At 47.4% G+C, this 24204-nt stretch overlaps 1 protein-coding gene across 3 annotated transcripts in view; it reads right to left on the bottom strand.

Moving 5' to 3' along the window:
- The window catches only part of LSAMP (limbic system-associated membrane protein), a 552317-nt gene that overhangs the window by 9073 nt on the left and 519040 nt on the right, over nt 1-24204 (bottom strand). Inside the window, exons 9-10 of one of the 3 annotated variants that reach the window (XM_019526969.1) lie at nt 22982-22998; nt 12753-12871 (exon numbers count right to left, since the gene is read on the bottom strand). The exons of 1 other annotated variant lie outside the window; for it this stretch is intronic. In XM_019526969.1, coding sequence (XP_019382514.1) covers nt 12774-12871; nt 22982-22998 — 115 coding nt within the window. In that variant the 3' untranslated portion in view covers nt 12753-12773. Of the gene's footprint in view, nt 1-12752; nt 12872-22981; nt 22999-24204 lie in introns of those variants that run through there. One more of the 3 variants, XM_019526968.1, reaches the window with a different exon arrangement.

The following is a 24204-nucleotide window of genomic DNA, read 5'->3' on the forward strand; positions in this document are numbered from 1 at the left end:
CCCATGGGCCAGGAGACAGCTATCTCCTGGCAGAGGCTGTGACATTGCTCCCTATCCCTGGGACCTGCCTGTTGCTCTGCCACAGGGGCTGTTGCTCTGCCACTGGATCCCGGGTAGGGACAATGTTCCCCTGCTCTGAAAGCAGAGAGCTCCCAGTCCCCACTACACAATTGAACCCAGGCTGGGAGATCCTTATCTTCCAATGCCAGCTCCGTGGCTATGGTGCTGGTTTTGGGTGAGAAGAACCTCCCAATCCTGGCCCTGTTACCACGGAGCTCTGCTAGGAGCGAAGGATCGCTCAGCCCAGGCCCCATGATCATGGGGCTGGTGCCAGTAGAGAAAAATCTCTCAGTGCCAGTCCCATGACCATGGACCTGGTGCTTGGAGATAAGGATCTCCCAGCCATGGCTCTGCAATTGTTGAATGGGGGCTGGGAGCTCCCTGCTGTGGGGCAGGGGAACATTGTCTCTGCCCAGCCTCAGGTGACAGAGCCTGTTCTGGCAGCAGGTAGTTCCCAGGGACTAGGATCAATCTCCCACTCCCTGCTGCCCAGCTTACCAGGAGCACATTTGCTCCCAGTCAGGCATCTACACGTGCACTACTGCACAGTAAGTAATCTTGAGTAAATTTGCTAGGTGCTATGATTGCTTGTTGTTTGTTCCATGTGATTGGTCACCCATCATAAATTACAATATACTGGCTCTTCTCCTTTATTTGGTGACATGAGCTTTATAAACTTGAGACTTACATGAACAAGTCATTGGGGAACTGAATCTTACAGAGAGAAGAAAATGAAAGGACTAGGCAACTGTAGGGATTTTAAGACATTTTTGTCTGCTGTTGCAAGAGAAAGATTTGGCTATATAGGTACATAAAGCCCCAGTTACAAATAGCTACATCTTTTCTGACTGGAGGTGCCAGAAAGATAGGAGGGGAGATGACTTTATAATCCATGGTCTCTTGGTCCACTGAGACAGAGTAATCATGCATGTGTGCATGTGGTTAGTCCTATTTGTTAAGGCTGTGGTCTGATCCTTGCTTACGTGCCAGGGGGACATTGGTGTAACTTCTGTGTATTTCCCAATTGTATGTGGGCCATGCCATGGTATTTCATATATCTACTGAGTTGCACAGACTAAAACTCCCAGGCTCCAGGTTATGTCAACTCTGCCACTCACCAACCACCCCTGAAATGTTTCATAGATGTTAGGGTTGGAAGGGACCTCAGTAGATCATCCCACATACATGCACAATCAAGTCTGTGCCCCATACATGTTTGTCTATCTTCCCCTGGTATATAAGATGTACTTGCACTGGGTTTCAGGCAACAGACCTTTTTACTAATTTCATGAGAGAGATCAACCAAGGGCATATACAAATGAACTGATAGGTCTCCCATTTGTACATCAATAACCATGAGAAGCTCCTACTAAGATTCGGCTCTCACTGTTCAAGTTGCATCAAGGGAAGTTTAGGTTAGATATTAGGAAGAATTTTCTCACTAGGAGGGTAGTAAAATACTGGAACAGGTTACCCAGAGAGGTAGTGGAAGCTCCATCCTTGGGGGTTTTCACAATCTGGCTAGACAAAGCTTTGGCTGGGATGATCTAGTTGGGGATGGTCCTGTTTTGAGCAAGAGGTGAACTAGATGGTCTCCTGAGGTCCCTTCCAACCCTAATTTTCTATGATTCTACGAAAGCACTGCGTACACAGCTAATGAGAGACAGTTCTATCTCAGAGCTTACACGCAGTTTTCAGTCAATCAGTACTAAGTGACTGATAAACTTTAGCACCTGGAGTGCAGCCTGTTGACCACTCAGGACCTTCACAGCACTTGTTTGTGTCCCACAAAGGAGTTTTTAGGTGGTGACCACTCTTGAGAGAACAAACTGATTGGTGAAGCTGTAGCCATTGAGTGTTCTGTAGTAACTGGGTGTGTCTACATGCTCATTAATGCACTTTTGCTAATGCACATTAAGTTTAGTACCCCCATTATGAGGTACTAGGAAAAGGCTCATTAACCTATTTTAATACACATTAGTGAAAGTGTATATTTTTTGTGTGTGACGCTTTAATGCACATTAAAATAGGCTAATGCACACTAAAGTGCACATGTAGATGCACCTACTTGCTGACACACTTAGTAACAGCATGCTGATCCACTGGAATGGGCATAAGGAAAGATTCTGGGTTCTCTTTGTTGGTTGTATTTCTAGTACGTCACAGCTATTGAACATAAAGACAATGCAGTGCAGAGCCATGTAATAATATAGCCTTCAGTGGGATGTCCCACCAATTAAGTGGTCCTCCATGAATAAAATCTTGGGAACCTCACCTTGCCCTTCTAAGGAATAGGACAGACACAGTGTGGAAAGGGAAATAAAGGTACAGAAAAAAGAAGGGACTTGTCTAAGGTCATATATGGCAGGACAACATGGCAGAGTCAGGACTTAAAAAACATTTTCTGACTTCCAGTCCAGTGGCTCATCAAATAGACTCCTCCTCCCCTGTTGTCAATTTTTAACATGCCTGTTCGTAGTCCCCAATAATTAATTAGCCAAATGTGTATGAAGGATGCCATTAGCAAGTAGTGTGCCTACCTACTGTTGTCTTGCTTACTTGAATGAAGGCTAGTGGTCTTAGCAAAATGTCATACAGTAGCACACTTCCCTTCATTCCACCCTGTCTTGTGTGACACCTTCCACGTAGATGGACCAAAATTACTGTTCTCCAGTTTCAGATGCTTTCAACATCCCAGTTGCCATCAGTAATATAACCACTTGACCAGTGTAATAAGTGGGTACGTATTGACCCCGCCCCCCCCCAACTAAAAATGAGGCACTGATAAAGTCTTGTTCTCCTACATGGAGCAATGGTCTCAAGTTGGAACAAGGGAAGTTTAGATTAGATAGTAAGAAAAACTTTCTCACTAGGAAGGCAGTAAAGCACTGCAACAGGTTACCCAGAGAGAGTCATAGATTGTCAAGTCAGAAGAGACCACAATGGATCATTGTGTCCGACCCCCCTGCCCCTGGCAGGAAAGAGGACCAAGGTCAGATGACCCCAGCCAGGTGACCATCAAGCCTCCTCTTGAAGACCTTCAAGTTAGGTGATAGCACCACCTCTCTTGGAAGCCCATTCCAGACTCTGGCCACCCTTACTGTAAAAAATGTCTTCCTAATGTCTAACCTAAATCTACTCTCCACTAGTTTGCACCCATTATTCCTAGTTACTCCCTGGAGTGCTCTAGTAAACAGCACATCCCCAATTCCCTCCTGTCCTCCCCTGATAAATGTATAGGCGGCTACAAGGTCACCCCTCAGCCATCTTTTGTAAAGGCTGAGGAGATCCAGATCTCTCAACCTCTCCTCATAGGGTCTTTCCCTGAGGCCACTGATCATGCAAGTGGCCCTCCTCTGAACCCTCTCCAGAGTCTCCATGTCCCTCTTGAAGAGGTGGTGGATTCTCCATCCTTGGGGAGTTTTAAAAACTGGGTAGACAAAGCCTTGGCTGGGCTGATTATTTCTCAGGAGTAGCCTTTGGTTGGAAGTTGGGGGGTGGGGGGAGAAGGGCATGTACAAGTCTCATTTCCTACTGTGTTACTTCAGCTGAGTCCCACTTCTGTCTCAGCTGCCATTACAGGTGAGCACATGCAGACTTCCCCCATCCTCACAGAATAGGAGAGGTACTCAGAGGTTCAGTAGAAGCATCTGCCGAAAAGAATTGTTCATGAGTGGGCAGGAACCAAGCACAGCCTTCCACTGACCTCTCTGCACCCTCATCTACAGCTCAGCCTGAGATCTAAGCATGGCTGCAAGTTGCATGCCCCAGCCTATGCTGCAAAGGCACTGCTGGCTTCCTAGGACATCGGCAGTAGAAGGAACACAGATGTAGAGACAGGTTGTGGGTTCCAGGCCCTTCATAGATGCAGGAGATTTTGCTGTATGAGAGGAGGGCTCCATCCCTCCAGTCCCCACCACCTGCCCCAAAGCTGGAACTAGAGGTGGCTGCAGTAGTTCAAACCGTTCTAAATGGGGTTATACTATGGGGGGCATGTGTGTGCCCCCTGGCTGGAATGATTCCTTATTTCAGTGTTTCCACATGCATTTCACTTGGAAACATTGAAATTTTGTGTCTGTCAACATACTTGTTGAGCACACTGTTCAACTGTGTGTCACGCTAGCCGCATCTACATGAGACGCTGACTGCACAAATGTTACTGCACAGTTATTTACTACCTGCATACCCAAGTATTAAATGACTGTGCAGTAAGCAGAGCTGCTGTGCAGTAGTGTCCACGCATGGCTTCCTGGAGATGCTGACTTTGCAGTAGCTCATTACTACTGTTGCAGTAGTGTCATGCTATGGTTTGTGCCTCCTGATGCTACTGCACAGTAGTAATAAGCTACTGCACAGTAAGCATCTCACGTAGACATGGCCACTTTCCACTAGTGGTGAAACATCCAGCCTGTGGGGCCTCTCATGGGTTGGACCATCTACCTTTGTGGGTCAGATGTGGCCTGCGGAGCTTGCTGCCACCACCGTTGTAGCCCTTGCACTTTTGCTGCAGCTCTGGAGTTCAGGGAGTTAACAACACTTGCTTCCCAACACTCCTCCCCTGCCTGTTACCCATGCTGAACCTAGGGGGCTTAGTAGCCCTTTCTGACTAATGCTGGTGGCAAGGGAAAAGGGGAGTGGTGGTGGTGTTATTTTCCTGGATTCCAAAGCTACAATGAAACAGTGGCTTCAGGAGTCGTTGTCAGGGATGCTGTTCAGGCAGACCAACCTGGGCACAGTGCTGTCAGGGACACTGAGCAAGCAGGCCAGCCTGAGCCACGTACTGCAGCAACCATACCTGCAGCAAGCCCCAGCTGATGAGCGCTGCTACAGTTTAGGAGCAGTGAGCCACCAGATTGGCTCCTGGGAGCAGCACTGTCCATATAGCACCAGCTGGGGCCCTGGGCCTGCAGAGCAGTCACCCATTCTGCTGGGGAAAGCCTTCTGGTTCCTTAATGGTTTTTGGCTTAGTTCTGGGTTTCAGCCTTGGATTTCCCTGTGGTTCTGTTTCCTGACTCCTGACCCTGTTTTGGCTCTGCTCTTGGCCTTCACCCTGCAGATAGCTTCCCCCGACTGATACTCAGCATGTGGCCCCCAGATCCTGCCCGTGGACTGCGTTGTGGATTCTGCTTCTGGATCTCCCTCTGGCTTTGGTATATGGCTCCTGCCGTTGGACCCACTTTGAAGGCAGATGTTGGATGGTAGGGGCAGGGAGGGAATGAAGACACGTTTCCTCCTTTTCACGTTTATTTCATTTTTGTATTTTTTTTTGTTTTTTTTTAAGATCACAGAAGAGCAGAGCATTCATACATGTAAAGAAACAGAAACGAGATAAAAGAAGTTAAATACATTGAGAAAAGAAAAAAAAAGAAAAAAGCTTCTTTTTTGTCATCGTTGGGTGGGGGTTTTTTCTGTTTGTTTGTTTGTTTTTACACACACGCTTGCGCTTTTAAAATTGTCTGCCACAGAGCTAGTATCCAAAAAACAAACCAATGGCAAAAAATAAAATGGCTGTTTTTCTCATTTCGTCAAAGAGAAGTTCAGCTCATTTCTATGGTGCCGGGGAAAAATATATATAAAGATATAGATATATATATATTTATATGTATATAACACTGTTAATGAGGAGAGTTCTAACCACCCCACCATGTAGCAAGAAGAAAGGACTGGACCTCCTCCCTAAGGTCTGGAGGATGAGACTTTGCTCCAGCTGGGGAAATGGAAAGGTTGGAGAATGGGCTGTCGGAGGGAGAATTGTTGTTCTTTACCCTCTCTCCACACACACACCCTTTCCTGGTTTGCAGGAGGTTACCACAAGCCATGAAGCTGATACTTTTATAGAGCGATCATTCAAAGCAACTTGAAAACTATGTGTCTGGTTGCATATGTCATGGGGGCATCTGATACAGGAGAGCGTATCATGTGAACGGGAGGGGTTTTAGAAGAAGAGTGTGATTTGTGTCGGAGAGAGGAAGGGATGAGAGATGCCATGGGGACCAAATGCAATGGTGGAGGAAGACACTTCCTGATCGTAGTTCTCAATGGAAGTCTTCTAGGTGTTCTTGCTCCTTGCATCTTGTGTGTGTAATATGTTATATGTAGACATATGCATACATGCACACGTGCACTCCACTGGAGGTGCTAGTATTATGGCCAGGGGGGAGGGGAGCGGTGATGGCCAAAGGCAGGGCTTACTCCAACCCACTTATTTGCTGAGATGCAGGTGGATGAGGCCCACTTACGGTGTTGCAATGGGTGGGCTCTATGTGGCCTGTGAAGTACGCTGAAGACACACAGTGATCAGGGAGAGGGAAGCTGCATGCCCTACAGGGAAACTTGAAACCTCCTTAATGGAATCTGATCCTTTGTTTCATCCCCTAACATGAGTCCTAAAAACCCTTGCCCTGCAACCAGCCCTACCCCCAACTCTGCAGTCATGTCCTTCTAACTTGAGATGGCTTCCTTTCCTCCACTGGCTCATGTATTTCTTCTTGCAGGACAGATTACTTTCCTACGGTACTAATTTGTCTGAATCCACAGTGAGATTAGAGCCCTTTACCTTCCTTGTCCCTGGGCTAATTTAGAGACCTGGTCCTCTTTTCCACATTCTTGCTTGCCATGCAAGTATCTCCATAAATCAGGTAGGAGCTTGCTGACAGCTTACCCAAGGTGACTTCCTCCAAGTGAACATCTTATGATGGGTTATGGCAGAAGCAGCCATCAAGCCAAGCATCTCGGGGTACCTCTCTGTAAGATCTGAGTTGGCAGGGGGCACTTTTCAGTGTGTTACACAGAGGGAAAGAGGAGGAAGTTTTACTGGTGTGACACCTTTTGAAGTCAGCAGGAATCATGCAGTTTTCGATCCCATGTGCCCCACTAGACATGTACCTTCTGTAAGACCAAGGTTAAGATCTGACAATCTGCCCCCCTGCTCATCATGGCAGGGAATTTTTCATCTGAACTACAAACACAGTCAGTTTACTTCAAAACAGCTAAACCAAGGAGGTGGTCTCCATGCTACATCTTTCCTCCTGTCATTCTGCTCCTCATGTATAGAGAACCCACTCCTGGGGTCCCTGTCTCAAGCTGGTTCTGTAAATGTAAGTCAAAATGAGATTGTGTGGCATCAGAAGACAGACCTAGAACCCCCATCTATAGCACCTCCTCCCCAGAACAGTCTTCCATGGCACCCTTGGTTTTGTTCACCATACAATGTCAAGTGCCATGAAGATTTTGGCCCTGGATCAGTGGGTTTGGAGCAGAGGAAGTTGATTGGACTAGAAGACTTGGGAGGGGAACAGATTTCTAGCTGTGCAGCTGGATTCCTTTGCAAGAAGATGTAAAGGAATTAAGAATGATGACAAGACCTGACTAAATGCCTTCTTGTGGTGGGGGTGCTGAGGATGATGTTAAAGCCAGTTCCTTTTCCTCCCCAGCCATTCTCCCCCAAACACTCAGGCATCTTGGGAAAGAATGTCGCTACCCCAAATTTCCTTCCAGATTTGCAGCTTCTGATTGGCCTGGAGACTGTGTGAAGAATATCGTTTACTTTGCTAATGCTATGGGCTCAGGTTTCAAATATGGGCCCTTTAGCAGGATGCTCAGAGCAGTATGGGAATGGGCATCCTTGTCAATCTAACACTGATATGGGCCTGGGCATAAACATTCTGTGACTGAAAACTGGGCCAGGAGGGAGCAAACTGGGGATTTCCCATGATCCATGAACAGTAAGTGCTATGTCAGTGTGTGCAAACTAAGACTGTAAATTCGTTTACACGATGCACATAAACAATGAAATCTTTGTTAATGTAACGTTAACATGAACCCAATGGTAGCACTCGCTTACATGACTTCACTGGTGGAAAAAGCAGGGGTGATGTTGCTTATCTACATACCCTCAAGCTGCAATCTGGGAAACCACCCCATTGGCAAGATACAAGTGTAAGCTGGGGATTCTCACATCTACCTCCCCAGAAAATCACAGGCATAGGTCAAAATAATTTTTCACCCAGCCAGACACATACAAACAACATGCTGCAATCATGCATGGAGTTCACATGGTTTGGGATGGCTGCATTTGCACAGTCCATTTCCTATCAGAAAGAGTTCCTCTCCCCTGCCCTCCCCTTGGTAATCTGAATAGGGTTAGAAATCTGCTAGCAAGTACGGGACCATATATTAAATCTAAGTGCTTGTTCCTCTGCTTGACATTACTGGACATGTCATGTCACTCTCTTATATTTACAAAGTCGTAGAAGAAATACAATCTTTTTTTTTTTGCATTTTTGTTTTTATAACACTAAAGGTTAAACCTCCATCAATCAAACACAATTACACCTACAGTTTCAAGGAACTGGTGTCCCCTTCTGAACCTCCACTGAGGGTCAGCAACAAGCAGGCACGTGGCTTTCTGGATTGACAGGACAAAAAGGACCATGGTGGGGTGCAGGCTTTGAGGCAAGGGCTCCACACTGTGGAAAGTGTTTTTGTAATGTTGTTATTCCGAGGAGAGGAAAGAAATGATTGGCAAAGCCTCCTTTTCCCTTCACTCTAGCTCTCCTTTTGGGAGGTGCTGAGAAACTCTCCTTGACTTCAGAGGCAATGAAAGGTTCTCAAGAGCCCTCTGGCAGCATTCAGCTGCTCCCCAAATTGGGCCCTGACAGTTAACTAAAGAAGAAATCCCCCTCTTCAGCTAGGGACAGGTGATATCAGGAGTGGGGACCCCAGAAACAAATGAAATACTAGTCATACTTAGTAACTATACGGTACCTTTCATCAGCCAGGTGGGTGAGTAATTCTATTTCTTGCTTTTTTACAGAGGGGAGACAGAGGTCTTGCTAAGGTCTGCCACAACAAGCCATAAGTGCACTGGAGAAGAGAGCCCTGGTAGCCTGGGCTCGTTCTAACACCTGGTTCCTCCTAAAAGGTGACGCTTGCTGACATTCTAGGTTCAGCTAGTCAGGTTTTGCTCCTGTTTACGGCCTTTTTTTTTTCAAAGCAAAAGGCTTTGATGGTTTTTCTTCAATTCACTTAAAACAATCTACTGGCAACACCTACATACAACTCTATAGCAACGAACCAATGTCTGCTGCCTAAGCAACCCTACTATAATAAACCAGCATGAAGAGCACCCCTTAGAACAACAAAGGCAGGCATTGTGCCCTTCCTCACAAATAACCGTGTAGCAACGAATTTTTGCCAGCCACTGCCTTACAACAGCAAACCAACATGAAGATATGCTGCAGAGAGAAAATCAGTAAAATACCAAGATTTCCACAGCACCAGACCAGGGAGGGGATGTGTTTTCCAGCCCCCAGCCCCAAAGCCAAACCTGCTACAGGATCTATGCATTCATTATTGATACCTTTCTGCCACAGAGCTCAGCAAAATCCACCAGGATTAAAAGAACACAGCGGGGGATTACAGAGATCTGATTTTAGGAGAATCTGGAATGAGTAGCAGGATTTGCGGAGTAGCCAGGTACCTTAAATGTCTTTTTGCATCTGGAGCTAAGTGCCGTGGAACTGTTATAGATCTGGGCCTGTATGTCTAGACCCACTGGCTAAAACCAAGGAGGATTGGTTAGGAGTCCCAGTCAAACCCTGGCATAGCCTGGAAATGCTGAGCCCTTCCTTGGGCATTTGGAAATATCCCTAAAGCTTCCCAAGCAGCAGCAGTGTCAAGCCAAGGCACAATAATTCCCAACTATGCTTCTTGGGGCCAGCTCTCCATCATCCCAATATGCTTTGTGTAGAACCTACAGAAGACCCCATCTTAGCCCCTGCACACAACTGGCTGATCCCTTCCCCAGTGACACACCATAGCCATTTTCTCTGTTCTCCTGCTTTAACAAAAATGGAAAAACAAAAGTACTCAGCAACTAACATTTATCTGCCAGCCCTGGATGGCTGTGAGAAGCCCTGGCTGCCTACTTAATTGACTGTCTGTCGCTGCTGAAAGTGCAGAGCTCAGCAGAAAAAAAGGCAGGCAGGGGCGGGTGGTGCTGCTGATCAAGGTGAGAGCCGCCTTGCTGAGCAGGCACTGAATTATGGGGAGCGCTTTGCAGATCCCTTCCTGGCTGCACATGGAGAAGGACTGCAGTGCACACCAGAATTAACTCTTCCTGTTCTGGTGTGAGATAAACTGATCATTCTGCTTTCTCAGGCCTGGACTTGATCCACAGCACCCATTAACACCCAGGGTCCTTTAATTTGTCAGATTATACCGGGCAGGTCCCAGTTGTCTTTATTCATGGGGAAGAGGTGGATTTTTTGCTATTTATAAAATGGCATGATTAATGGTACCTGTCAGATTAGGACACTGTGAATGCCAGTGCTGTGAGCACAGCTGCTAAACCCTAACTTGTAACTCCACTCCCTGAGGCTCCCTTGTGAAGGGACCAACATTTGTGCCAAAGCAGACACTGGGTTCACAATGCAGGCAACGGTTACAAACACCCAACTCAAAGCCCTTATGATTCTAGCTGAATTTAGAAGCACTGGTACATTAATCCTGCTGTATCCTTGCATAGATACTCAGCGCAGCTAATGGGCCATCTGAATCTCTTTTGATCACCGTTTCCAATTGTTAATGCTATGTCCTGTTGCCAAAACAGGAGATTCCCGCCAGTAGGCAGTGTTCAGCTAACTCTCTTTCAAATGATCTACCCAGGCCAACTCTTCCTTCTCCAACAGGAGTCACTAGAGTTTTTCCAAGCTTTCATCTTCATCTCCATCCCCCAGATGTCAAGAAGCAACCTCAGCAAGTAAATAATACTGACATTCTACTGATGGATAAGGGTAGACCCACCGCATACTGTATCAAAAACATTCCATCCACCACTTTTTCTGACATGTCCAAAATACTGGACCCAACTCTTTTTTTAACTTTGCCGTCCCAAGTCCGGGATACTTTCTGAGTCAATCTGGGTTTCATTTAAAGCAGGACTGTCCAATTGGTGGCCCGTGGTCCATGTGCATCCTGTGAGCAGTTAATTTGTGGCCCCTGGATTCCCACCATGCTGCTGCTCCTCCTACAGCTAAACCTGCAGCAGCCACCAGGATCTCTAGGCTCCCTGTGCTCCATCCTCCAGCTTCCACTTCCTACCCCCAGCCAATGGGAGCGGTGCATGAGTGTGTGTGTGTATAGTCATAGGGTACATGTGTGTATACATATATATAGATATAGATATATCTATATCTCTATATATTTATCTACCTATCTATCTATAGATATATCTATATCTATAGAGATATAGATATAGATATTATAGTCTACTTTTATTTTGGCAGGGAGGACAGAGAAATTAAAAGGGTGGGATCAATTTCCACAGCAATTCCAAATGGTTAAGTATTACCACTTGGAGGCCTTTCAGCTAAGGAGTAATTTACCATCATCCTTTCCATACCTTTGTGTAGGGTAGGTCAGTGAAGTTGAAGCTATCTCACCAATTACTACTCTCCACAGAACCCCCAAAGGAGTGGGACTATTGCAGTACTTTTGAAGCTCTGCCATCCATGGTCCTACAGGTCAATCCTACTGATTTTCTGCCTGTCTGGACACATACACACACGCACACGCACACACACACACACACACACACACAAGCACTGATGTGTAGCAGGAGCTGCTATTCTGATGCTTTCAGGTTGAGCGCCAGCCAGGTGGGGTGGATCAGGGAAGGGTTAAAAAGGATGGGGATCGACTCTTCCAACCAGGAGGAAGTCAAGGCAAAAGCAAGCCAGGAGGGGATGGAGAGAGTGGGGACCATCTAAGCCAGTGTCACAAAAGACCCTCTCCCCGCCGCCTCGCATCCGCCCAAGCGATCTCTCAGCACCGTGTCTCACACTTACGATGCAGGACATTATCTACAGCATGATGAGCTTATGTACACATGGACTGTTCCCTTTGCATGCTTTAGAGAGAGACACACATACAGACACACACGGAAGAGAGAGAGACACCCGGCCAAACTGAAGGGGGGAGAGGAAGAGAATGGAAACCACTGCCTTTTTAAGCATGGTTGACACAGCCGGAGCTCAGGGCAGAGAGGGAGGGGACCACAGCAGAGAGGGTATACAGGAGAGGATGCTAGCGAGAGGGTGTGTTGAGGGGAGGGGAGGGGAAGGGAGAGCATGGGGTTCCTTCACGGGACACCAGTACATGAAAGCTCTGGATGACTATTTTCCCAAAAGTCCTGAACTGGCTGCGCATCAGCTTGGAAAACGACCCAGGGTGCCCAAGGGTGAAGTAGCTATAGGACACCAAAGTGAAGACCCTTCTCTTTCAACAGCTGAAAGGAAGAGGACAAAGAAAGGAAGGGGAATAAAGAAGGGAGACAGAAAGAAAGGGAGGAATCATGTGGTTGGTTGGTTTTTACATCTCAGCATCATCGATGCGGCTCTCACCAGTGCCCTGTTCTGTCCCACACTTTGTGTCGCTTCCCATATGGCCGATGACTTGATGGATGCCTTGTCAGAAGTCGGAATAAATTTTGCTGATTCTTCTTCACTGTAATTCCCCCCTTCACTCCTGAACACACAAAAGTTGTGAAAGAAACAATCCTATCTCTCTCTCTCTCTCTCTCCCCTTCCCTCCCCTCTTTCTCTCTCTCTCTCTCTCTTTCGCTCTGTCTCCTGTATAACGCATTTTGTTTTGTGTGTTGTTGTTGTTGTTGGGTTGTTGTTGTTGTTTTGTTTTGTTTAATGCTGATGTTATTAACATTTGCTGAGTAGGCAGAGCAGGGATGCTGCCAGCAGCCACAGTGGTACGGCCAAACTCATGGAACCGTTGTCTACTCTCCCTGTGCCGGGCCCTGTAACAAGAGAGGGAAGAGAGAAGAGGACAGAGTTAAAGCATGGAGAAGGGACAAATCCATACTTTTCCAGGAAGCAAACTGCAGCAACTGCAAGCTTCCTCAGCCAGTACTTCTGCTCTGTCCTTGCCAGTGGCTCCTACTCGGAGATCTTGGGGCAGCAGTACCCATTAGCTTTCCTACAAACCATGCTGGTCCTCCATTTGCTATTGCTTCACCTGCTGGGAGAGGCTGGGGTAGTGGTAAGGTTGTCCTGAGCAAGCCTCCAGGTCTGCCTACAGTGAAAGAGGATCTGGCTGAAGAGTATTTGAATTCCAAATGCCCCACGTTTCAGTTGCATTCTTTGCAATGCCTCTTGCTGGGACAGGTCAGCACTGGGCTATTTCCTGCAGCTCAGCCTGCTGGGTGAGCCAGAGTCAGGTTTCTCTCTGCCAGCACTTGGATACCATTTCTACAGAGCTTTCTACCGGAGCAGACAGGGCCTGGGGGAGCTGTGAGCTTCCTCACAGTGACCGCCTGCACCACTTCTAGCACCAACCCCACTTCTCTGAGAGGCTGGGGTTGCTATATTCATTGTCTGATTTGAATTTCCTAGAGTGATCTCGCCAGGGTCAAACATGACCTCCATTGGTTGGAAGGACGGAGTGGATCTCAGAGAGCTAGCGTGGTCGGAGGAGCCAACTACATGGGGTCCTGTGGGCCCTGTCCCACCTTGGGAAGAGGGCTGTCATCTGAAATGCATAAAACTTTCCACACATCCACCATCTTAGGCCCCCACCCCTGGCAAAAATAAAAGACAGCACCGATGAGCCTGGTGTATGGCATGGCCCATCTATCACATCCCCCACCACGTTCCCCAGGCAAGGAGGTGACTTTGTCTCCTGATTCACCCTCTTGTCACTCAAAGCCCCCAGAAAAGTGGTTTCTGCCCACTCTCCATTCCTTTGTCCTGAAGAACCTACAAGGCCATGGCCCTGCCCCTTTCCAGTGCACCCCTTGATCTTAATCTGAGATTCCTGTATCCAAACCATCCCCCCGAACATACATACATGGCTGGGTTACACAACACTCGTTACTCTGCCCTTGGCTTCTGCCCTTATGCCAAATGGTGGAACCTCCTGCCATCTGCAGGGGGTGAGGACATGCCAGTGGGCTAGCCTTTATTCCGTACTGTTCCCAAAGCCTGCCAGTAAATTGTCAGCTCCTGCACAGAGCTGTGGGTATGGGTGCGTTACTGTGCAGGTAATGGAGTCTCCTGACACCTGCTCTTCTGCAGCCAGAGGAGAGCGGGGGACCCTGGGGTACATTGTCCTCTAATGTGGACCAGGCTCCAGCTCCTCTTCTGGTGCCTCCAGAGCTTCTTGAAGTTCTGGCTGCCCTTTCCTTCACATGCCCTTATCTCTGCCCACCTCCATCTAAGTTCCTGCAGAGTCATGAAATCACCTCATCAACCTTGTCATGGCCATGGCCAAAATGTTCATCCCCTTTCACCAGTTCAAAAGGAATGGGTGCTCTATAACTGTGGGGCCTTTGCATGGTCTCCCCACAGCTGTGGGCAAATTTACCAAGTGACACCTACAGACTCCTTAGACACCTCTAAGGAGCAGAAGGTGTTGCTAAGTGCTCTCTGCTCAGTGCCCCCTGCCAGAACCCTAATTTGAGTCCTATAACCTCACTCCTGTCCCGCTTACTGCATTGGTTTCTCCCTGAAATCATCTGTGACTCTGGCTGTTCCCCGTAACTTTAAAGAGGGCAGGCCTTTAATGTCAGCTTCCCGTGAGACACCCATACCAGAGCTGTCTAAACAGGAACAGACCTGCCTGCTGTGAGAGTCTGGAGCTGGAGCATCATTGGGGTTTCTCTGTAGCTAGCCCCATGCCTTATAGTGGCCCTGCTGACAGAGGCTGAGCCCCCTAGGGTGGCCACAGTATGTGCCTCAGCAAATATGCCACACAATGTCCTGCTTTAGCTTCCTTCAGTGAAAGAAGGGCAGCGCATTGCTTCACCCGCCCTCCTTGTGGTGGCCCTTAAATGCCAGGGCTCGTTATAATTCTGCACATTGATGAGTGTCTGTTTGCAGCCAGACGCCGGCTCCTCGGGGGCTGATTCATCACAGCATTCCAATCAATAAAACATGGAACCAATCAGCGAATGTCTTCAGTCCCAGGGGAGGCTCCGTAATTATTTATTTGTTAATCGGGATGGGAAAGGATTTCAACGTAACATTTACGGCCCTGCGGCACTGCCCCTATAGGGAAGAGGAAAGGGAGTGCCAGCAAGGCTTTGATTTTCGCAAGGGGTGGGAGGCAGGGGCTCAGCTCTCTGCCGCAGCAACAAATAATGCAGGCTTGCTACAGGAATATTAAATGCTAACATGACTGACGTCTTCCCATCCATCCTCCTCGTTATGGGTCTCTTTTCTGGACTGCTTTTAAGGCGGCAGTTCTACTTTAAATTCTCCCTGCAGTGCCAGGCAGTGGTGGCTTTTTATTACAGGGTGTAGCATGCGTGTGTGCGCCTGTAGTTTTGTAAACGTATGGCTTGCCTATATGAGCGTTTGTTCACGTGTGCGTGGGAGTATCAGAGTGGAGAAGATCGGGGGTGCAGGGATGGGGTGGAAGGGTATGTGTGTAAGGATGAGAGGATTTTGTATGTGGGGGGAGAATCAGGTTGTATGAGACGATGAACTGTCTGGAGCGGGTGGAACTATTTACTACGAAAAATTATCCCTACCAGGACAGTCCACTAGAGTTTAATAGCCAATGCAAAGCTTTCCATAGGAGGTTTTCTGAGCTGTCTATGGAAGTCTAAAGAAAATTTAATTCTCTGTTCTATAGGACAATTAATAAAAAGAAAAAGAGATAGTTTCTCATTATCCTTTACGTTTTGTAGGCCTGTTGTGCATCAGCTGTTTTACTAACACAACACTTTGTTTAGTACTTCAGCTGTTTGTGACCTGATTTACTTTGCAAATGAAGGAGATGATGCCAAGTCATTTGGGTCAGCGGTTTTCTAGCGTATTGCTCCAATGGGCTGCTATCTACCCTCAACATTTCTCCTGAAAAAGCACGTGTCCATGTTATCAAACTTTTTACTAAAAGCCCTAACAAGATGTACAGAGCATGGAGCAATCTGTAGACCAGCTGTGCCCCACTTATCCTGAGTGGTCTGCAAACAACAGTCTCAGACACATAGGTCAAGACAATTCATTTTCCACCTGACTGCCTATGGGTTCTTTATCTGTTCCCTGTTTTGCTTGTGCGTTCGGTCACCTACAGCACATGGAATGGTTTCTGCTCCCTAGTTGCATGACATGAACTTTTGCAACTCAAGGCACACCAAGAAAGAAAAGTGGGTTTATAATGTTACAAATGCTTAGCCGAATCTTCTTTCAGCTTCAAATTTCTGTGTTTTTGTGCGCAGGTGTACCAACACCTGGCATTTGAAGAGTCATAAATCATGACTAATAGGATCCCACAAATCATACTAAATCTGTCACGGTATTTTTATTCACCAACATGTTTGAGTGTAGCATTTTTATGATTCAGTGATTATATAGGTATATGTGTACATGCGCGTATGCTTATAGGAATAGAATTGTGCATCTGAATGTAAACATTTGGAGGTATGCAGCACACATGCAAGTGTATGAAGATATGAGTATGTTTAAGACTGTGGGTTTGTGCATGAGTGTGGGCTGGTGACTGCACACATTGAAATACGCATTTGTGTTTTGTGTGTATGTATGCCTGTGGACTGGTAAGCCGTATGCATGGGTGAAGCTGTGCAGATGTATACTTGCACAGCTATGGGTCTGAATGTGTGCTGGTATTTGTAAAGGTTCTGCTGACTGTATGCATATCAGTGCATGAATGGTGCATATGTCGGTCTATGCTTTGGTGTGGCAGAGGTATATGTGAGTCTGTGTAATATGTGTGTGCATTCTGATGACTGTATACATATGGGTGTGTGCAAGCCAGCAGGTAGTGAATGTGCATGTGATGCTAGGTGTCTCCTTTCATGAGTGCATGGGCAGTGGGTTGTCAGAGAGACACTTTCCACTGGAATCCAAGTTAAAATGGGGTTTGATTGTTACAGACCTGTGGAGCATTCAGAGATAGGTTCTGTAGGTATATCAAAAGGTGAGCCTGCTTTATTCTCACAATCTCCCATGCAAGATTTGTTACTGGCATCATTCTCATAACAAGTAGAGAGGTGAGAGGCAGAACAGAGAGATAGGACATTGGGTGTAGGTCTGGGAGGATGCTCATGGCTTGGGAGACTTGGGGAAGACGCACAAGAATGGAGTGGACATGATTGTGTCTACTGCCTATGTTAGGTTGTATCAATGAGTTTGGGTTTGTGTGATGAAGTTACTGTAGTCCTGAATGTATGCAAGCCCAGGTGTATGACTGAGCACTTCTGTAAGTCACCTTCAGTAGTGACTCAGTGGGCGCATCTAAACAAGATGCTTAACTTCACATTAGCATAGTTTACTGTGAAGTAAGTATGTGCGTATACACCTACACATGCTTACTTCACAGCAAACCTCCCTAATACCAAGTAAATTTGCTACCTGCAAATGCAAGTAGCAAATTATTTTGGTATTAGCAATGGCACCCTAGTGCTCGTGTAAAGACCTGACTGGGAGCAAAATCTGCTCATGGTCAGCCATCCACCAGGGGGTGGGAAATAGCTCCCTGCCTCTGGGAGCTTCCTGCTGCTGGGGTGGGCTCTACCACAGGACCCCCAGTGGCGACCATGTCCCCCTCCCCAGCATAAGGGAGCTCCAAGCCCCCTGCTCCAAGATCACAATTAGGGAGAAGGGGCTGGGAGATCCTTATCTTCCAGCTCCCATTCCAACATCACGATCGGGGAGCAGAGGACTGGGAGACCCTTTCTCCCAGCCCAAGCTCTGCAGTCAGGGGGCTTAGGCTAGGAGATACGTTTCCCAGCCTGAGACCCACAACTGCAGAGCTCAAGCTGGGAGATAAACATCTTCCAGCAGTGGCCCTGCAGTTGTGGAGCTGGTGGTGGGAGCTCCCTGCTGGCGGGGCTGGAGAGCTTGTTCTTCACCCAGCTCTGCAAGCGCACCTCCCCAGCCTGTTCCCCCTCTAGCTCTGTGCTCATGGAGCTGGAGGGGAACAAGCTCCCCAGACCCTGCCCTGCATGCCCAGGTGGGGACAATGTCCCCCTGTCCTGGCAGCAGAAGTTCCTCCCCCTCCCCCCCGGTGGGGCGGGGGGGGCCTGCAATCTGTCCATGTATGCAGGTGTGAAGATGGAAAAGGTTGGATGTCCACAGTAATGGGTCTACGTGCAATTGTGTCAGTTTCTAGAGTTGCTCAGATAGGCTACGGACAGACATTCAAAAAGCCTGAGCCTGAATTGATTCAACGTTTGCAGATTAGTCTAACATGACTAAGTTGAAACGGTTTGCAACCGTACAGACATCTCCTCTGGGCTGAAGAAATGCAGGCATATGCCTGCAGTGGCTCAGGCTAGAAGCCAGGAGGCGCTACAGCAGCCCTTCCTTCCTTTCCAAAGTGCTGATCTGAGGGGGGATGTGGCCAGGCCCCAGCTGGATGCTCTGATTAGGGAGGGGTTCCCACTCCCTCCCGACCATCAAGGGAGCCAGCAGGGAGTGGATAACAGAGCACTGAGTTACACAGTAGGGAGTTACACAGGGAGCTGTTAGCATTTATCAGCCCATCAAACAAAACAAACGCTTTCTCATTAGTTCAAGCTCTTCTTAAACAACTTTTTCCAAGGAAGGAATGAAGGAACATTACCAGCTACCTGTTGATTAGCTCCAAAAAGCCCTAAGCTGACACTGTCCTGTCTGCCTTTGTCCCATCTCCCACAGCAGGGACCATAGCCAGCATGTGGTATGTTAGCTAGTGCTGAGAGGTGTCTGTGTAAGGCAGAGGGGAGGGGGGGAATTGCTGCTTGAGCAGGGAGTGTTGGTGGGGGGCAGGAGAGGGACTGGTGAACAGGAGGAAGCCAGGCAGATGCCACTGTACCTGCAATCTCTGCCAGAGCTCCACCCAAGGAGCAGAGGGGTGGGGCCAGCCCTGCTGGGCTGGAGCAGAGAGCAGAGCCTCTCCCAGGGTTGCAATGCATCTGGGATGCTGAGGGATTCTGGTTTAACTTAAACCAGGAAGGAGTCTGGACAGACATTGCATAAACTGGTGTGACCCAAATCAGTTAAGTCTAATACTACATTCAACCAGGTTTATCTCAAACCGGTTTCATCCATTTTCAGACTGGTTTATATGCACTGAACTTCTGTTCTGTTACAGGTTTAAACCAGTTTCTGATCACTTAAACTGGTTTATGTGTAATGTCTGCTTCTAGTCATAATGCAGATGGCATAATGCAGTGCAGCACTGCATAGATCCTGTTGGGTGAAGGGTTGTGGCTATGTACAGCAGGGAACTTGTGTGTTCTTCTGTACATGGTGCAGAGTACTTCTGTGTGATCATAAGACAGGTGGACAAAAGCAACTAGTCTGTGTGCAGAGGATGATTTGCATAGTGGGTATACATGTGTGGGATGGTTTGCGTAATAGGTATCCATGCAATAATGCAGATTAATGAACTAGGTTTGTGTGCAGTTGTGTTGATGCATGTGGTGGATCCTTCTGTAGGTCAGCAGATGGTGCCACAGATTCATATACAGTTATCTGGATGCCGGCCATCTGCGTGCAGTTGAGAAGTGGCTTTGTGCACAGTTGGATGGAGATTTGCAGTACTTGTATGTGCAGCTGCATGGACATAAGCAGTGTGTGTATGTGTGAGCATGCATACATTTGTTTAGAAGGAGCAGCAAGTTGTATAGACGCCTGCAGCAGGGAGTGTCTGAGCAGTTGTGTGGATAGTGCAATGGGTTCACCCTACAGCAGGGCTGACCATGCCTCCTCTTCCCCATCGTTACTGCCTACAAAACAGAATCTCTGGGTAAGTGGTTAAGCTCACCTGAAGAATGCTTGGATCCACTTGTATGGTCCAAGGCAACACTAGCCTTCGTGTGTAATCACAGGAGACCCTGAATGAAGCTGTATCAGGTCCTGTACGTCATGGCTACAGCTGGCTAAATATTTTCCCCCCAGAAAAATCGCTCAGGAAATTTATGAGTTTTCTTAAAGAAATTTTCCATTTTCATCCAAAACCAAAAACCTTGAAAAATAGTGTTGTGTGTGTTTGTTAACAAAACACACAAACAAAAAATCAGTGAAAAATGTAGAAATGAAAAATAGTTGTTTCACCAAATTTGTCTACATGAAATAAAATGTTTTCTCACCAGCTCTAGCTGTCCTCTTGGATCTATGTATGAGGCTGTAAGTGTGTGTGCATAATCATGCTTTGTTTCAATGTGTAGCTGTGAGTATCTTGCATGATGCTGTGCTTCGTCCAAGTTTATAACTGCACAATCACATCTAGTCTCTGTGTGTATCTGTGAGGGTCTATGGGCATTAAGGCACTTTTCCTAATGCATATTAAATTTAGTACCTCCAATGTGAGGTACTAAAAAAGGCGCATTAGGTTGCCTTAATGTGCAGTAATGAATGTGCATGGTTTTTAAGTAACGCTTAATGCAGAATAGCTTATTTTACTGAGCATTACTGTAATGTCAGTTTTTTATGTGTTGCTTTAATGAGCAGTACAATAGGCTACTGCACATTAAAGCACACATGTAAACACACCCCATGTGTCATCATGGTTAGTCTCAGCATGTAGCTGTGAGAGTTGGTTTGTGGTTGTGTTTTGCTTCAGTGTGTAGCTCTGTGTGTATGGGCACCTGTGCATGCTTGCCTGCATGAGCAACAATCACTTCTGAGTCCATTTTACCATCTTGACTCTTGTCAGCCTGATCTAGCCTGGTTTGGGGACCAAGTTCGGACCAAATCCTGGACAGAAAGGAGGATCAGTTCTCTTGCCTTAACCACTCCTCTCCCTAACTTGTCACCTCCTTCCACACAACTATACTGGACTCTCAACTTTATACATGGGCCTAGTCTGACAGGGTTCCTTCTACCAGCCCTCCTCTTCCCCGTCCAGTCATTGTTTTACAGGCTGTTTATCTTCTTTTCATTTTATTTTTTTGGCCCCCCATCCTGTCCAAGACCTAAAGAATTCAGAGCACAGAAAGCAGGTAGCAATTCACTGTCATTCTCTGGACCATATGCAGGGATAAGCCCCAAATGAACTCCCCAGATCTGAGCAGCTCTCTCACACGTGGCTTTGGGAGGGCATGACTGACCCTGGCTTCCAAAGTGTCCCTGTTGTAACAAAGGGCATGTGCTGTGGGACATTCCCAATCTAAATTGGGATTCACATTTCACACAGCTGATCATAAACTCCTGTCCACGTTCCTGGTATTCCCCTCTGTCCTGACCATCTGGTTTCATTCCTAAAGGAAGGAAGGTGAATTCCCTGGGTAGCAAATGGAGAACAGGGGCAGCTTCTGCACATAATGTTTGTGGGGTGGAGTCAGCCAACACCCAGCAGTTGGGTACACACAAAGCATTTGAATGAAAGCTCTGTATCAAGTGGAAAGGTGCAGATGTTGTAGTCTCTGGCACCACCTGCTGCTCATAATGTACACCTGCAGGCAGGCTCTGCTAAGCAGGAAAAGCAAACTAATAGGGCCTCCAGCCAATTTAGTCTGCTTCACGTTCTTCTGCCATTGTATTTTTGAGTTATTTCTACTTATCATTTCATAGCCCTCTACTTTACACCCCTACCTTTCACTCCTGCAGTTGCATCTGGTTGCCTTTGGATCAATTCCCATGCCCAAGAACATGAACACAAGATAAGTGCTGTTCAGACCCAGGCATGAAGAGTTAGTTTCTCAGTTTCAGTGTTGCCCTTTAGCACATCAGCAATTCCCCACTATGCAAAGGATCCCTCCTTTTGTACTGCAGCACAACAATTTATAGTGCTGGACTCACCAGACAGTTCTACCAGTGGCCCTGACTCTTGCCTCACAGATCTCCCCTTGATATCCAGGCCTGGGCTTCCCACCTTCCCATTAAAAATAGTTTTCACAGAGGAAAGTGTGAAAATATGACCCTGCCACACCCTTAAAAGCTCAGAAACTCAAGAGCAAAGAAAATGAACAGGTTTTTTTTTAGTATTAACAATCCCCTAGACTTTAATCCTGTCATAGCTCATATTGTTTTGAGCACTTAGGTTTGGCCACACTATAAAGGAGATGGCTTGTAGGACAGAAGCAGGGGGAAACTTCATAAATGTGGGGATGTTTATGGAGAAGGGGATGCAAGGAGGCTGGACTAGGTAACAGTCACAGCGGATATGCAGCAGAGAAGGTGCAAAACCTGAAAAAACACCAAAGTATCAGAGGAGAGGCCAGGATGAGGAGTGCAGTGACTGGGAGGAACGAAATGTATTATTTTGATCACCTGAGCTCATGCACAATCATCTGATCACAAGATTCCTACAGCATGTATGATCTCAAAGATATTTGAGCTGAGGCTGCCAGAAGCAAAAAAATCTATTGTGCCAACCACTTTCATCTTGCATTTTCCCAGAGCTCAGCATACACCCATTTGCCTAAAACCAAGGGTGCACTCATGCTACCAAACTGGGATTATGAACCAGATCTCAACTACCTCAAAGTTCAGAGGTGCAAAGGCACAGAAATTAGGTGTGGACTTACCTACTCTACCAAACACAGAAGTATCTCTTTTAAATGGCTCTGGAGGGTAGGAGGAGGCTTCACGTATGACTGGCTGCATTTCTAATTTCTCCTTTCCTACCCTTTTGTTTTTGCTCTGCGTGGTGACATCCAGGTTTATAAGTGGTGAAACAAGTAGATGCATGAATGAAAAATGTGAAAAGTGTTTCTTTTATTTTAGCCAGGGAAGGAGATCAAGGGTTAATTGGAAAGTTAGGGAGAATTCACCAGGTAATCTTGAGATACTACCTACATGGGTGAAATGCATGACCGAACGATAAGAAGGGAACCAAAGCTTAGGGGAGCAGTGGAATGAGGCAGGATGAGAGAGGTTACACCTTGCTTCTGCCAGCCGTCTTCCATTTTTTGTGGTTCTACTCTACAAAATGACTCCATTACAATGGCATCGTGCACCTTCCCATTTCTTGTGTCTGAGGGGATGCAACAATCAGGATGTGCCTGAGCACTTGGGTTAGCCTCAGTGAAGAATGAGCATTCTCACAGCTGAGCCAGAACTGTATAAAAAACATCTATGTTGCACTCACCTGTCTGTGCCTGAGAGGGATATCCCCAGATCCCTTTCACCGGGATACCCTGTACCAGGGGTACCCTACCAGTGCTAGTCCTGGGTGGGTCTCAAGTGGATCCACACAGTAAACATGGCTTGCTCTAGACTGGTTCTGCATGAAGGGCCTGGGACATGTGCTGCATGCAGTGTCCTGTGGAGACAGTCTGGGACCTCCTGACCTGCATAATGGACCCAGCACCCATGGCACCTGCTTCAGTCAGTCCTGGACTGAGCCACACATAGCCAGTTTGGGCTGTGAGCTTGTCTGGGGAAGGTGTTGCATGTGATGCAGTCCCAGATTGGACAGAGTGGATACTAGATCTGGCATGCTGGGGGCAGGGGTCTGTGGGTCCCCCATATGCTGGATCTAGTGCCCACTCTGGCCAGTCCAGGACTCTGGCCTGGCTGGTCCAGTCCTGGACCCATGCTGCATGTGGTAAACACTCCAGCCAGGCTAGAGCTGGTGCCACGTGTGGCTCACATCCCAGACTGGCCAGAGCAGATGTTGTAGACAGCACAGTCCCAGACTGGCTGAAGCAGGTGCTGCAGGCACTGAACCTGGCACGAGGGGTTGAATGGGTGGCACGGGTCCATGGGCCCAATCCAGCCTCTGGGCCTAACCCTGCATCATTCTTCCAGCTCGTGGACTGGTCCTGCCACATTCAACTGGCCCAGATGATTTCCTACTCCACACTGCATTTGACACCCGTGATCTAAAGGTTCCAGCCTTCCTCAGGACCCAAGTGTATGTCAGTATGAAGCTATATGATGATTATTCTTTAAAACTTGGCCCGATGGGGGGGCTCACCTGGGCCTAGAGTGAGTGAGGATTTAGTTAGGGAGCTTCTGGAGGGGCTGGATGTCTTTAAGTCAGCCGGCCCAGATGATCTTCACCCTAGAGTCCTAAAGGAACTGGCTGGGGTCATTGCAAGTCCCCTGGCACGGCTTTATGAACACTCGTGGTGCTCTGGAGAGGTGCCGGAGGATTGGAAGAGGGCCAACGTGGTTCCCATCTTCAAAAAGGGGAGGAAAGAGGACCCGGGGAACTACAGGCCAGTCAGCCTTACCT

The sequence above is a fragment of the Gavialis gangeticus genome, unplaced genomic scaffold (genome assembly GCF_001723915.1).
Source record: "Gavialis gangeticus isolate Ggan-Ray unplaced genomic scaffold, GavGan_comp1, whole genome shotgun sequence".
In the NCBI taxonomy this organism is placed as follows: Eukaryota; Metazoa; Chordata; order Crocodylia; family Gavialidae; genus Gavialis; species Gavialis gangeticus.